The sequence below is a fragment of the Dromaius novaehollandiae genome, chromosome 18 (genome assembly GCF_036370855.1).
Source record: "Dromaius novaehollandiae isolate bDroNov1 chromosome 18, bDroNov1.hap1, whole genome shotgun sequence".
Lineage (NCBI taxonomy): Eukaryota > Metazoa > Chordata > Aves > Casuariiformes > Dromaiidae > Dromaius > Dromaius novaehollandiae.
In genome coordinates, this window is record NC_088115.1 from 3,031,577 (window position 1) to 3,047,764 (window position 16,188).

Genomic DNA, 16,188 nt, shown 5'->3' on the forward strand with positions numbered 1-16,188 from the left:
TGTGCGAAACGCAGAATGCTGCACACGAGGCTCCACGTACGAAATCTGTTCCAGATGCTCCGTTCGGCCTCTCTGCTGCTACACCGCGCGGCAACGGCCGTACTGCCGCGCCGGTTTGAAGTCCCACTTCGCTCCCCGTGTCGCTGCTGCTCTGTGCTGAAAGCCAGGCGTGTGTTGCAGGGATTGCAATTAAGAGTCTGCAGAACGGCTCTGTATAATCACAGGTGGGAGGAGGAGAGATTTCACTGAGCTGAAGGAAAACGTACCTTGTCTTTAATAGCAGAAGAGCACCAGCAGCGTCCCAGACGCACGCGCTTTCCACCCGGCTCCCGCTCCGCCGGGGTGGAGACGGTGCTGATGGGGCTGCGGGCAGTGGAGACGAGGAATTCGCTCCCGCAGCAGCTCCTGGAGGGATTTTCAACTGGCCCTTTGGTCCCAAAAGCCTCTGTCAGCTCTGGAAATGTTCTTACGAAGCCTCGATACTGACTTTGAAAACTCGGCGATTTTACTCTTTTTTTTTTTTTTCCCCCCTCTGATTTTCTGGGCAATGCCCAGACAGCAGCAGCCAACATTCGTTAGCTTGGTGGATCCACGGTTCGTTGTTCAGTGTTTTAACCCAGCTAGTATTTTGCTACGAGTTTTTTTTAAGTAATTAAAAAAAGGAGCCCTGCAGGTTGTCTGGAAAACTATGTAACAAGGTGCATTAACTTAACAAAACAGCTTGTCACTCCTATAAACATCTTAATTTCTTGTTTTAAATGCTGTGATTTTCAACAGATAACACTGCGCAGCTTTTTTTTGGAATGGTTTATACCCACCGCTTTGAAACATGGTAGCAGAAAATAAATGTTAGGATTTTTGCGTTCTGCTTTACATACACAATACCGCGAGCTTTCCAAACTAGGCGGTCTAGAAGTGATTGTGCGTACTAAACAAATACGAAATAGTTTTGTTTGCACCTACGCACTTCAGATTGCCTGCTTTGTGTGTGTCAAGTAAAAGATTAAATAATTGGTACTGAAATAAAAGTAACAGTTCCTCTTTAGTAGATCCTTGGACTATATTAACAATACTTCTGTTTGTATGAGCGTCTGGCAAAAAGCTGTGAGAATCACGTTTCCCAGACTGGGAATATATATAAATAAATATATAAAATATATATATATATATAAAATTATAATATATATATAAATATTATATATTAAATATTATATATAAAATATATATATATCTTTTATATATACATATATATACATATATATATATATTACACACACTGCTCTGGGTTGTGTTGTTCCTGTTTTGAATGTTAACCTGGCAGCTTATACAACCGTTAACTGTGTTTGAAGACCTGCTTAAATCTATTTCTCATCATTTTTTCTTTTTCTTTTTCAGCCATCCGTTTGCAATGAAGTTATTTGCGCTTTGTAAAGAAGAGATCAAGAAATCCAAAGACATACGGAAACTTCGCTCCAGCATTGGAGTGTGAGTTGACGAAAGAAAGTAATCTTGTGTCTGCTTGTAAGGCGTGAAGCAAATTTAATGTCAGTACAGCCCAGATAAAACAGCTAGGTCCTTTTGACATGAAATACAAGTGGAAAATACATTAAAAAAAAAACCATGTAATAAAAGGTTGTGTGAGCTTTATGCACTTATTCTGGGTGGTGGGGATGAAATCACGCAAAGGCTCTCATGCAGTTTTAACTACTTCTATACTGTTGTTGGCATCTCAGCGATGCCCAGATCAGTCGTGTTTTGCTTCTGGAGAGCCTGACTCAAATGGTGCCCCCAAAGAACATATAGAATCGGTTAGCTCTTACAGGTGCATTAGAAAGAGCTGAAAGCACTGGCAAAATTATAATGTGGCTTGAGGGAAAAGCTCTCAGTTCAGAAAGCAGAGAAGGCGGAACAGAAATGTATGGCAATATAATGATGGATGGGAATAAGAGACAAAAATCTGAATGAAGGTTCACAGGCAGAAACTTCTATATGTAGTTGGCAAAATTATTCAGGTATAACTATTAGAAGCACTGGTATGTGACTTACATTTAATTCCTTTATTGGCAATAGTTTGAGTTCAGGAAAGCCTAAGATGAAAAATAACCCCCATTTCTGAGCTGTCCTCCACTCTTAACTGCATCCTATAAAAGCCTACGCTGTGCCTTTGTCTGCATGACAACATGTTTCACGTGTGATTTTTTTTTTAAGCTCGTAGCCTTTGGTGCTGCCTGGCAGTAGTTGTGAAACCATATTTGTATTTGGCGTAGATGTGTGGCATCTTAGTATACTTCAATAACTCTTAAAGATTTCACTGTGCTTGTGGCAGTGTTTGCTTTCCCACAGCACTTAGCTGCCGTATCAACTGAGACTTCCTGGGGGGCAGCAACGCACCCCCCCCCCCCGCCCTCTTATTATATGTCTTTATTCTGAGCCTCAAAATGTAGTTATGCGGTTATGACCCAAAAATCACTTCAGACCTGTATCTTCTTGTTTCTTCCTAGGTTTTGTGGCCTGATTCAGTTTCAAGGAGACATGAGAGAGAAAGTTTTATTTCAATTGCTTCTCCTCCTTTGCCATCCCTTTCCTTTAGTAAGTATTGGATATATTGCCTAGCGGACTTGCTGCGTTACCAGAATGTATTATTTAAAATAATCTAAAATGAAAAAATAATTTGAAGTGTATTAAAACAGCATTCTTTTTACCAGATATTATTGTATACAACAGTGGTTTCTTTGTCTGTTTTTTTCCTCAAGGGTCGGCCACTTAAAATTGTCTACTTGCCAGGCTGCCACCTGAAACAGGTTGCGGCATGCTGACAGAATACCTGGCTATTCTGCATATTGTTTTTACACCTTCTTTCCCTACTGTTTTTAATTAGAAACTATTTAGGTAAATAATTAGTTTCTTTTATACAACACCCAGCACAGTGAGGAGGTGCTATTATTAAAATATTAATGTTTTAAATTAATAATGCCCAATTCTCCACATGAAGAATACACAGTCATGTATTTTTATAGCCAATAACTCAATTATATACTTTAATATTTTTGCCTCCTGAGTAAGAAGTACAAACTTTATTGCAAAGGCAGAAGAGTAGTTGCAAGGTAACACGTAACAATGACTGCTATCCAATGAGAAAAAATATTTTGACAAATATTAGTTCGCATTCAAAGATGGTTTAAATTTGCAAGCAGGTAAGTTAACAGAGTTTCATCTAGCCTGCATATTGAGCAATAAGAGTCAAATAGTGATGCTTATTCTTTACTGGTGCTCTGAATGTATTGGTACTGTCACTGCAATAGTGACTCAGTCTGAGAGGGTGTTAGAAGAGAATACAATTATTTCAGTGTGAATAAAATGATATAACTACTGAAGGATATTTGAGTTATTGGCGCTAAAAGCTTGTTCCAGCTGAAATGAGAAGACAGACTGGTGCGCTGTCAGGCTTTGAAAGTCTTATGGTAGAACATATTTTCGGCCATGATCATCAAGAGTTCTCTCTAAAGTCGTAATAAATGCTTCTGTATTTCTGTTGCCATCTTCATCTGAAATACTGCGAAAGTTTAGTGAAAACACACATATCATAGCAGCCTGAATTTCGTCAGGGTACCAAAATGAAGTCGCTTGACCTAGGTCCTGCAGCAGATCACTAGCAGTGGTAAGAAGAGTTTGCAGGAGGGCTGAGCGTTACAAAATCTCCTCCATAAAATGATAATGTCAGTATGAGGAACCAGTAATAGCCCTGGGCTCTTCCGTACAGGACTCCAGATCCTTCAGTAAAACTTCCTCTGCCTCTTTCTCCTAGATAAGGAAAACAACTGCCAGTCAAGTTTATGAAATGTTGATAACCTACAGTGACGTAGTTGATCCTGCCATTGTGGATGAGGTTATGACCATACTCAGCGATACCAACTGGTAAGTGAAGTTGTCGTCAGATAGTAATAAGAGTTCAAATAATTTTTATACCACTGAAGTTAAGAAAAAGGTCCATAGCTTGGAAGAAGGGTGGCAAGGAAGTTGTAAGGAATGATACCTTTGGTTTAGTTATTTATTGCTTATAGGCCAAAAAGGCATTCCTGAAGAGAACCCTTCTGTTCTCAAGAACTGTGTGTTTTATTGTCCCACTGAAAGTGGTATGAACTTAAAAAAACACCGCTGGATAAAGTAAAATCCCCATATTTTTCTAACAACATAAAAAGGGAGGAGATCTTGGAAATTCTCCATGAAACACAGAGGGACTGGGCTGTGCAAACAGACAAACTTCAACTGCTCAGACAGTTTCTTGGCATTTATGAGCACTGGCAGGATTTTGAAAAAAGGAAGGATCTCTGCAAGTTGGAAAACAACAGAATTAGCAGAACAGCTCAAATTTCCTATGAAAAGTAATGGCTCAAAAAATGCTGCAATCTTTGTATTCAGACAAATATTATGAATTGGAACAGTTCAGACATTTCCTGAGCCTACAACTGTGTCAATTAAACAACCGCTTTTATCTTAATAATTATAATTTCGTTTTTACTTACTGTTATCTCTAGCTTTAGCTTCTTCTCAGGGCTGGAGGAAAAGGGTCCCATTCTTCATGAGTATTACTATGTTAATGTATTTGGATGTACTTCAGCTGCGTGTCAGATTTGTGCTGTTTCTTCACCTCTAAAAGCAATGCTCGGGTGCCGATTGCAGCCCAACCGAGAACGGGATGTAATTCAGCGCAGCAGCGCAGGGCCTGTTGGGGCAGCAGGGACTCATTCTGGCAGCATCTTTGAAAGTTCACCAGCAGTCAGAACGGGAATAATTGTTATTTATTTATTTATTTTAGAGCAGACTTTTTACATCAAAGCAAGTAATTGAATAGAACCGTAAAGTGACAGGAGACAGGACTACTCACCAGATTTTTGGCAAGGGTTTTGTTGCTTTCCACAGATTTTAGCATTGCACACTATAATTACCTGGAAATGTTTATAAAAGTCTGCATGCCCAAGATAGTTGAAGCAATAAGATACTAATTAGTTTATTTGTTTGGCTGCCATTTTAAACTTTCTTCCTTATTGCATAAGGATGCACTGGGTCGTGGCTCCACTCGCCCAACACCCTGCCTCAGACAGGAGCCAAGTTTAATACTTCAGTAAGAGTTTAAGGATAGACAGATACTATACATTTCATATGCATACATAGATACATACATATATATATAAAATCCAATAGAAATGGCTTTTTGTTGTTCACTGAAATTTCATAGAACAAGTATACCTTTATGATGGTGCTTTACATATTTTTGGACCCCACGCTCACATTGTTTAGGTCTTATTTAATTTCTAGTTTATTTCTGGGCATAAGCTTAAATAACTTTATATTTGGGAAAGGAAAATGAGTTTTATCATTGTAAGGGGGTGGCTGCTCCTGTTTTTCTTAATCTTTCACTACAAAATTAGAATAACCATCATCTCAGATTTGAAGACTGGTTATTAAAAACTCTTCTGACTGTGGTTAAAATTACCTTCAATTACCTGAAATTACCTTAAAATTAACTACAAATTGATGTTTAGTATTGTGTTTAGTATTATTCAGTGTTTGCTCATTAAATATGAGTTAATAGCAAGCTTGCTGAGAAGTTAGAAGTTGCTCTACTACCTTAAAATAGAAATTTTTTTCATAAATTCTGTAGGAGACGTTTCTTGATGTTCTACACAAGCGTTCAGAAATAAACCTAGCTACAGACGGATAGCCGAAACGATGGAGTAGTATTAGGTTGCTGCAGGCACCATTAAAAGGATACTTGCAATACACCAAATTAAAAGTGGCACACACCAAATTGCTATGGAAAAAGCAGTGGTAGCACAGTTCTACTCTCAAAGGAGTTACCAAACCACAGCAATATAAAAAAAAAAACACTCTAGAAAAAGAATATAAATATTATGTTTTCACCTTGTCATTTTTAAGCTGTGAATGGCTGCCTGTTTCATTCCCTCTCGGTCCAGGGCTTGCTCTAAGTTGCCAGTTGCAATATATCCATTGCTCCGAGATTAAAGATGAGGGCCAGTTTACTTAAAGCTTAATTGTTTTATCTTGGGAGACTTCAGTCGTTTACAAAAGATGATTTTTGAAGTCATAGCTGACTGTCAGAGAGAGCTTCTTATAATTCCCAAGCACTCTCAATGCTACAGCAATCTCAGTAAATTCTGAATTAAAATAAGCATTAACATCGGGAAGCCAAATGAGGTTTAAATATTTGGGGCAGATGACAATTACTGGGACACACACATTTGAAACTCTCTCTGTTTTGGAACTACAGAGAGTTTATCATATGATTGTGTAATTTAGTGTGTAAACAAATTACACTATAAATAATAAATTTTGTTTAACTGAAGGCAAGTTTCCAGTATTAAACCTGACGATTTGTCCCATGTGTTTAAAAAAAAGGTTATTTGTAATTAGCTTGCACTTTATGCTTTTTTTTCTGTAGTTTTGGAATCAGTTTACGTGTAAGAACCCATTTACAGTTGTTACTTTAAAAAAAAAAGAAAAACCCAAAGCTACTGAATTAGTCATGTGGGAGAGAGCAGAGCAACATGTGAAAGAATGCTCTGTGTATGGATTTTTGCCCTTTTGGGGTTTTTTTGTAATTGACAGTTGTGGAGGAAGTTATCTCATGAACATCACGCTATTTCAGGAGCTTTTAAAAAGATTCATAAGATTTCAGTCTGGCTTTTTTTTACTTCAGCATAAAGCTTCTCTAGATAGTAGGATGTTCTCCAAATCTACTGGCATTTAAATTCTTGGTGTGATGTTTTCTAAAGCAAAAAAGGAGCTGTAAGTTTAGAGAGTAAATTAGTAAACTTCTACTCAAAAGGTATGTATGAAAATGTGTTAATTTTTAGAATACAAAGATCTAAAAATACAGTCTTACAAGTTTTATTAGTCACTTCCTGGAGACCTGTTGTGTATTTACGGTTTATCTGGCTTAACATCTTGCAAAAATGTTACGTTATTCTTAAAATTTGACACAAGAGAAACTTTTATGGTTTGAAATGTACCTGAAAGAATAGACATGGACCTTTGTATGTAGGTGGACAGCTTCAAGTTTTTATTTCTGAATTAACTGGAAAATACTTCTTCATACAGGGAAGCTGAATTAATGCTAGTAAGAGAGAAACGCAACTATCTCTGTGATCTCCTGAAAGTGCCCAGACCACAGCTGGTATCCAAGGTAAAGTATGGGACTGTGCTTCTGAATTTTTTAAAGAAACATTGTAATGATCAGTTGTTCCACCAAACACACTGTATACTTCTGTACAACAGGTGCTGTTCTTCACTGGTTCATGACTACATAAATGTGTACCTAGAGAAATGTCCTCAAAACTAACTACAGGATATATGGAATAGCTGAAGACTCTGCTCTTAAGCCCTTCCAGTCTTATTTCTTGAAAACATTCCAGATGTGCGGTGTGACATCTTACTCAGACAAAATCCAAGAATGAAATAATACAGCACAGATGTTTCAATAACCATTTGTCTGCCTTTTCGGGCAGCCACTACATTACACTACCGAAGAGCAAAAATATATTCTAGAAGCTAGTACACTCCTGAGAAGAAAGGCAATATATCCATAAACTGATCCTTTTTCATTTTAATGCAGGTATTTTGGAATTGCCCATCAGCTAAAATTATTTTTTTTTTTTTTAGAAAGACAGAATTTTCTGCTTTGATAAGAATTCCTTAGTCGGCGAGGGGTTCCTCTCCCCTCTGTTCAAAGATGGGAAGGCTCAGTAAGCAGGATAAGCAACACCGATGGAAAACAATTACATAGATTTTGCCACATTCATCTCTTAAGCACTTAATACTTACAAACTGGCTCTATTTTATTACGATACGTGAGTCTTTAAGGTCGGCCAGTTCTTCCTGTTTAATATTAATATTCTGATAATCCTTTACACTAAAGATGTTTCCTAATGTAAGTAAATCCTATGTTCTGAGTTGTCAGGGCTCTAAAAAAATACAGACCAGTATTTAAGGAATCTATGAATAATCTTCAAAGACAACATGTTGTCCTCATAGCAGCTTCTTTTCCTGTCTTCCCAGCTCTTACAGGGTCCTTTCCACAGTTTTCTGGTTTTAGTTTAATTTAAAAAAACCTGTGACTAACATTTTTGTAATTTTAGAAAATAAGAATCTTAACCTCTTGCCCATACAAGGCATTCTTATTTAGAGCACAAACTGACCTAAGCATTCCTATTCAAATTAATAAAAGTTTTAAGATTAGTTTTTTCTAGTCAACTAATAGAAATGTTATGTTGAAAAGGAAGATGTTACAAGATTAATACTGATCTCAAAAATGTATTTCAACATCTTAATGTTGAAATGGAGGCTGAGAAAAGGCTGACAAGTGAAAAAAAACCCTTCTCTGATATAAAAAAGATTATATACACATATATACCCTAATATAGAGATAAAATATTCCCTAATAGACATACAGGTATTTCAGTTGCAATTGTTACAAATAACATAATGTGAAATCTGGGAACTTAGGTGGCTGAAGTTGGTACTTGACCTTTTCCTCCTCTTTCAGCATAAGCAAATAGTAACTAAAATATTTAAGCAAAGAGAGTAAGAACCGTTGGAGTTCACTCTGGGAGAGTGATACTCACTGAACTTGAAGGCCTTTTCACAGCTGTCCGAGCCAGCGGCAGATGCCCCTAGTAGCAGCCAGTTTGTGCTCATACGAGTGCACAGCACTCTACTTTTCTTCACGAGCTCACATCCTGAGAACAGAGGAGAAAAAACAGTGTAGAGAAGGCCAAGCATAACATTACAAAAAGGTAAATAAAGCTCGTTTCAGCTGAAATCAACACTTACAAAATTCCTTAAAAAAACTTACACAACTAGCATTTATTCATGGGTAGTTAAAAAAAAAAGTGTTATAAAGACTGTAAACATACATAACTTCGTATTTTTACATTTTCATCTCCGTTTAGTTCGTTTTATTACGTGATTGTGATAGTGTTATAATAGTGATATTCCCTACTCCCTGTGACCGCTGCTTTTCTCTCTCTTTTGTAGAGTTCAGCGTAATGAAGTTGCTGGCACTGGCCGTCGCTTTGTAAACTGAAGCTCTTGGTTCAGGTGCCCTGAAGAACTGAACGAGTTTGTGCTGCGGCATCTTGACAAACTGGATTGTCAGCGCGAGCTGCAAAGTGCACTGTTTAACAAAATAAGAGGCAGAGATATGTTTTAAAGCGTTGTGCAGATGCGCCATAGGAAGGCAACAAAGATTCATTACGTTTCTGTTTCTAAATTCATTGTCTGTAGCCACAAGATGGCAGTTTGTCTTCATACTTCTGTCACGATCGACCTGCTTTTTTTGACGTCAGTGATTTTCACTTCCACGGCTCTGAATGGAGCCATTCAACCTGTGCTTGCCCAAATGTAGCACCATTGCTGTAGATGCATGAAGTATTAAACGTGACTTGCTTCATTATCCTCTTAAAAGAATCATTTTTTCAGAGGTACAACTGGCGACACTTAGTGATAATGAAATCTTCCTGAAGATAAAGTATCCCTCTGGCTAGGTCTCATTCCTAGGCCATAGATAAACAAAATATCCAGGCTTCACTTTATCAAGTGTCAAAGCCTCTCTTAACAGCTCTCTAACCCATTTAAGCAAATATCTGTGTGGTAAACTAGCTTTAGGGACTCAAGCTTCATTTTTTCCCCCCTTGAAGAATACAGCGGTGATGAATCAGCTCTTCAAGCAACTGCCAGGAATTTAGATCATTCCTTATTGCCTATAAAAGAAAATGGTTATAGCAGTAGTGCTCATAACATTTATCTTTAATAAGACTAACCTGACTGTAGGGCAAATGCACAGGTGAGATGACACTGTAATTATACCTTGTTATTTGATGGTTCTAATTTAATCCCGCCGTGCCAGCCCTTCTTACAGAACAGCAGTTGTATGTACATACATATGTACATTTGAAAAAAAAGGAAAAATTCAGGAGGAGGAACTAAAAATAAGCCAGTTTCTGTGAGGTAGCTGGGTTGCTAAATGCTATGGCCGGCAGTAGTCTGTTAATGTAGGTGTTCATTTCCAAAAGTATAACCCGTTTTACTGTTGAGATTCTTTCTGCTTTTCAAGAGACTAACTATAAATGTATCCTTAAAAAAGGTTGAATAATATAAGTTGTCTTGCAGCCTGGGCTGGGAGATGAAATTCAGTGTAAATCAGTGTAAAATTATGCACATAAAGGGAAAAATAGCTGTCAGGTCACATCTCTTTACATTCCCACTGCCTTCAGGCCTTGGTTGATGTGTTTTTAATGCTTCCTGGTCGTAACAGGCCTCTAGGAACTTTAAGGACTGTATTAAGTAGTTACTTAAATCAGAAATGCAACTTAGCAATCAAACTGAGTTTAGTAAGCGAGTCATGTACAACAGTAATGAGAACAAATATCATTATCAATGGTGTAACAAGTCCTCCCTTAGAAAAGGGTTAATCAGAACAAAGATTAATTTAGTGAAGCACAAATTACTAAAAAAATGTCCAAACCACTGAATACTTTGGTCATCCCCCCCGCCCCACACACACAGGATAACATGTAGCTTCAAGATCACTGCCCTACCTCAGCTTTTAGTTGAAGTGATAATAATCCCTCCCCTCCTTCAAGTTCAATGTGTTTAAGTTTTCTTCAAATGCTCCACCCGTCAAATCCTATAGGGAGGGCAGGGGAGGGAAGAGCATTAGATCAAGCAGACACACTCATTTCAGGTCATTAACAGGTTTCACTAATTTGCCTCTGCAACCATCTACACGCCACAGCGGGACGTTTCGTTTGCAAATGCACGCGTTTTTCAGAGAATGGAACAAGGGAATGATTGGTTTTTGTTTTTGTTTTGTTTTGTTTTGTTTTTTACAAAAATAGCAAATTTTTTTTGGTAGATTTTGAGCAATGATTAGCTTGGCTGATGAAACGAACCTTTCATCAAGCCCCTGACGTATTATGCCTTGTTAAAGGTGTTTCCTTTCAAGCCTTATTTACATTGTCCTAACAGGAACTCGGTAGGTTTGCGCCACAAGCCATCTTTCAAGGCAGCGATACCAACTCTAACACAGCTGTGATGGTATTAAGAAAACATGCCAGTTTTAGCATTTCTGAGCATTTCTACTGTCTTCTTCCTGGACTCTCTTAATTCTCCTGATCTTCAATTAAACCTCGCAATACTGTAAGGAGCAAAAGAAAAAGATGACCAGTGCGCTTTTGGCTGGCACTGAGCAGCTGTGCTGAAGTTTAACAAGACACAACAGCCCTGGAAATAGTTAGGAGAGGAAGTGGCATAAGCAGAGTCCAACCAAAGCTGTGGAATTAAAGGAGGTGGAGCGTCATGCTTTGGCTAGAATAACTGGATTAAGAAAGTGCTATGGGATCTTTAATAAACCTGAGTTCACAAATCAAGGTTTATGTCTCACATGGAGGACTGCATCCGTCCAGCTTCCCAGCTCATCCCATAAACTGAGCTGCTTATAACCATGCTCGTAGCATTTGGCTGTTTCTTGGAAGTCCGAGGACAAGGCCACCTCAGTACTTGCCCTGGGGTGTGTTTGAATGCATAAGAAATACTCAAGCAGCAGCAGAATCAGGCCTATGATCCGGATCTCTGTGGCACTGGGGAAATTAAGCTTTGTTGCTCTTCTCATGAAGTGGCGTCTTTCAGAAATAACAGTTATTCTAATTACAAAACAAACCAACCTGTCACCTCCAAACCTCTTCTTCTTTTCTCCTGCTTGAATTTATACATGAAAGGAAACAAATTGTTGTGCCTCAAGACCACAGACGAATTCCTCTTTCTCCTGTGCCATTCTCACCTACCTGCTATGTTCTTCCATTTTCAGTGGCAATGCCAAAAAACATGAAGAATGTCAACAAAAACATTACTACCAGTCCTAGAATCAGTATTTGAGCTCTGATATTTTACTAATCCTAAAAACAACACAATAATAGCCGGTGAATAATTTGGAAGAAGGCAGAAAAGGTCCCATGGCAATCGAACTTGCAAGCAAGGGCTTCACTTACCCATGGTGACCAATCTCTTATCTGAGAGATAAGGCCACTGATTGTGAAAGATGTGGAGGGCCCTTTTTACTTCTTGAATTCAAGGATCCTTGACAGTATTAAGTACTTGGAAGGAGTGGGTCCTAATTTTGCAATTCAGTTAAGGTCACAAACTGTCATTGGTCCACACGCAAAACTTCCCGCTCACCTCAACAGGGAGGTCTACTCAAAAATACAGGCTGTGAGCATGATCTTTAGTCTCCACTAATGATTTCATAAATCCAATATTGCCCAAGTCAGGCCATAGGGTACAGAACAGTCCCTGCTTAGCTTGCTAAACACACACACACACACACACACACACACACACACACACACACACACACAGACACACACACACACACACACAGACACAGACACAGACACAGACACAGACACACACACCCTATATCTCAACCTGCTCTAAAGAAGGGTTAAAAACAAAACAAAAAAGAGCCCTGATACTAAATTAAGCTGGATAGTTAAAGACGAATCTTTCATTCCCAGAGCACAAGACTGAGGTGACAGAACAAGGCAGCGTTTTACAAGTGGTCTAACAGTAAATTTCCTGAACTTTACACAATCAAACCAGTTTAATTACTGAGACAGAAAGTAGGAAAAAAAAAAATCCCTTTCATTTCGAGCACTTGGAATCTGTGCCAAAACAGGGGACAAGAAGTGAGTTCTAAGCATTTAGCTTTTGCCTCAACAAAGTGAGGGAAAATACACAATGCGGACCCTTAGATGAAGTGGTCCTGTAGGTGGCAAGACGATTTCGATGCGCTGAAGCCATAATTTTATTTGCTGTGTAAAAAAACTTGGACACACACACACACACACACACACACACACACACACACACACACACTCACTCTCTCTCTCTCTCTCTCTCTCTCTCTCTCTTTCCTCAGCAGAAGTTCAGCTACAGCCCTTTGTGAAGCCATTTAAAAAGCTTCTTGCAAATTGAGCAAAGACCAAATAGGATAATTGTTTTTTTTTTTTGGGGGGGGGGGGGGTCCAAAAATGATTTTTTTATATGGTAAGAAAGTAATTCGAAAGCCAGCAAAGAAGGTGCTATGGGGTTGGGGGGGGGGGGGGGGGGAGTAGACGCTACTTCAAGCGCATGGCCATCACAGCTGCTTCTTGCAAACAACCCATTTAATAAACATAGCTAATCTTCAAAAATACAGATTAAAAAACTGCTTAAGAAGCTTAAAATGCATATCAGAACTGAAAATAATCCCCCACCATGGGGATAAAAGACAGTAAGGCCCCAGAACACTTCCTTTTACAGAAGGCTGAGGGATGTCATTGAAGTTATATTAGTATAATGAAGTTGAATTTGGCTGTGCAGGGTATTTAGAAACTTGCTAATGACTTTTGTTTAAGAAATTAGCTGAGCGGATCTGCAGCTAATTCTGCCTTACAACAGTTCCTCACAACATATAACTAGATCCAACGGGCGAATACAGCAGGGTCAGAGTTGTTGCGCTGGCATCTGTCTATGCAAGAAATGCTGTCCTTACACTTAGGGTTTTCTTTCTCTTTGCTTGTGGCTGCATGACCTGAAACACAGAGTTGGGTAAAATGACTTGCCCTTAGTTTGAAAATGCAGGCCACTGGTAACCTCTCAAATACAGGCAAAAAAAAAAAAAAAGCCTTTTTTTTCCCTCCACATGGCATGCACAAGGATAGCGTCTTTTTTTGCAGAGGAATTTCATGTCTCGGATGCGGCTCTTTCACACCAGCTTGGGACTTGGGCTCATAACAGCAACATTTTTTGCCATTTCATTTGATAAATCTGGGTGAATAGCATCACAGAGGAAGAAATGGCTATCACAAAGGAAGAAATATTTTGTATTTAATTTAGTCATAATATCTATATATTTATCCCCTTATCCTACATTTTCCTGTGCTCCCACTTACGAAAAGTGTGTTGGAAGGGGAAAGGTAGGAAAGGTGATTAAATAAACACTGCGAAGTTTTGATATTTGGCTCTTCTTTCACATGATGTGGCCTGCACAGAAAGCAAGGCAAATCCAAACAGTCTATAAATACAGCAAAGCCTAACTCTTGGCGTTACACTTGGCCTGCACAGTATCAGCACAGATGAATGAAAGTTCAACTCTCTGCTCTTCTCAGCCCGTTTAGAAACCATTTCCTTTAGTGGTCAGGCCTAAAGCTTGAAAGCTGCTGCAGACAGGATACCTGAACATTTTAAACCACAGACACTTATGAGTTTGTTTTGTTTTGGCAGAAGACTGCTTTCCATGGCAAAATTACTAGCGAGAAGTGTGGCTATTTCCATCCAGCCACGACCCTGCAGGTAGTAAGTGGATTTCATGGATTCTGATGGCCTCCACCAAGACTCCTAACAGCAATAAAATACAGCAAATGTGACAGTGGCTGAAAGAGGTTGCTAAAAACTCTCCCTGAAGATCAGCTGGAAAACGTGGTGATAGAGTAAAAAAAAAGGCTCCAGCTGATTAGTTCTGGAGAGAGATTCAGAAGATGACTGACTTGCTCCATGAGACCATCTGATCCCATTTCTCTCTCTACTGGGTTTTAAATCTTCCTACATCTTGGTACAGATTCAGTATCTATGTTTCTACCTCTTTCTTATTTTTTCTGTGATTAAAAAGGTGATAAGAGGGTCTTCAGGCACAACAAAGAACGATTATTTGGTTTCTTTGTCCTTCCAACAACCTCATCCTCTGTGTTCATAATATTAAAATAATTGGTATAATCACATAGGTGTATTGTGAGGTTCATGTTATGAATGGATATAAACACATTTACCCTGCAGAAGGATAAATTCCATAACAGACTTTAACTGTGATATTACACGAGTTTATTCTCAGTAGTGTCCTCATCCGTTCAGCCACTATTTTGTTTTCCCAGTCCATAATGCTGCTGGAAGTCCATGTGCATTGGTCTTTATTTACTGCACTAGGCTATTTTTGCTGTCAGTTCTTACAGCAGCAACTTTAACAGTAGCCAACTGTATAACTGAATCACAAAGTGAGAGAGGTAAGGGCATAATCTGTCTACAGTTTCTAGAGATGTGGCACCACACAAATGGCTATTGGCATTCTTAAATTCTCCTAAAAAGGGAGCTGCTTCATGGACAGATTTTAGAAGCAACTTCACAAAGTCTGCAACTAGTTCAAGTAGGTCATATTGTATATCCAAAAGCTACTGCCTATTACTTAAAAGATAGTATGGTCTACCACGTTACGTGATCAGCAACTGGAATATGCTCAGTGGCAAAGAGTGGAAAAAGCTGAAATCACAACTGAAATCATGGACTGGAGTTTTCAGACAAGATGTTGCATAATAGTGTCATTGTCAGGGCTTCAGAAATCAAATGGGCTTTTATAACAGGTTGCACAGATGTTTTGTCGAGGGGCTTCCGCCCACCATTATACGTAGCATGAAAAATTAAATTAGTTGTAATATTATGAGCTTATCCAACAGTTCATCAAACACGATAATGCCCTAAGGCACTTTCAGACTGGCTTCACAACTCTTAAGTTATGATCTCAGAGTTGATGGTAAAGTTGGGAGTGCTAAGTTAAAAAGGGACTGCACGAGATGAGATGCGATTCGGCTAATCAATCTTTGAGCAGATTTAAAACAGCTTTAGAAGGCCTGTGCTTATATGTGGCTACAGATTTTTGTTACTTCTAGAGACATAGTGTTGACAATTAGGATGTGCTTGCTCTTGTGCTTTAAAGCTTTTGTTTCATCCTGTTACGTTGCACTTTGTTATTTTAAATATAACAGCTGCTGGTTATCATCTTTGAGCTATGCCATTAGGTCACTTAAACCTGGTCAAATGAGAGTTATCACAGTCAGGTGCAGAAGAGGCTCCAGAATGGGCAGTACCACACGTGAGGGCTGTAAAGGTCTAGTTCAAAAAATAGAGCCTTTTATGCTCCTAAAATATTGCAGCCCTACGTATGGCAAAGTGGCTGACTGTATAGCCTCATTTGCACATACAATGTTGTTGGACAAGAAGGTAAAGCATATCCAAACTCCTTTACAGAAGCTGTAGCTTTTATTATTCTTAATACTACTTATTTTTCCTAATACTGCTTTAAAT

General features: G+C 38.7%; 2 protein-coding genes across 9 annotated transcripts in view; one reads left to right on the forward strand and one right to left on the reverse strand.

Annotated features, from left to right (window-relative positions):
* Positions 1-9,472, forward strand: part of TBCD (tubulin folding cofactor D) — a 125,213-nt gene extending 115,741 nt beyond the window's left edge. Inside the window, exons 36-40 of the mRNA XM_064522457.1 lie at positions 1,396-1,485; positions 2,502-2,589; positions 3,806-3,915; positions 7,120-7,204; positions 9,055-9,472. Of these exons, the coding sequence (XP_064378527.1) occupies positions 1,396-1,485; positions 2,502-2,589; positions 3,806-3,915; positions 7,120-7,204; positions 9,055-9,066 (385 nt within the window). The 3' untranslated portion in view covers positions 9,067-9,472. The remainder of the gene's footprint in view (positions 1-1,395; positions 1,486-2,501; positions 2,590-3,805; positions 3,916-7,119; positions 7,205-9,054) is intronic.
* The window catches only part of B3GNTL1 (UDP-GlcNAc:betaGal beta-1,3-N-acetylglucosaminyltransferase like 1), a 141,220-nt gene continuing 128,038 nt past the window's right edge, over positions 3,007-16,188 (reverse strand). For 2 of the 8 annotated variants that reach the window (XM_064522461.1, XM_064522460.1), the window contains 2 exons: positions 10,617-10,705; positions 4,790-8,756 (listed from right to left, as the gene is read on the reverse strand). In XM_064522461.1, the coding sequence (XP_064378531.1) occupies positions 10,625-10,705 (81 nt within the window). In that variant the 3' untranslated portion in view covers positions 4,790-8,756; positions 10,617-10,624. Of the gene's footprint in view, positions 8,757-10,616; positions 10,706-13,223; positions 13,649-16,188 lie in introns of those variants that run through there. The other 6 variants (XM_064522458.1, XM_026120585.2, XM_026120584.2 and 3 more) reach the window with 6 other exon arrangements.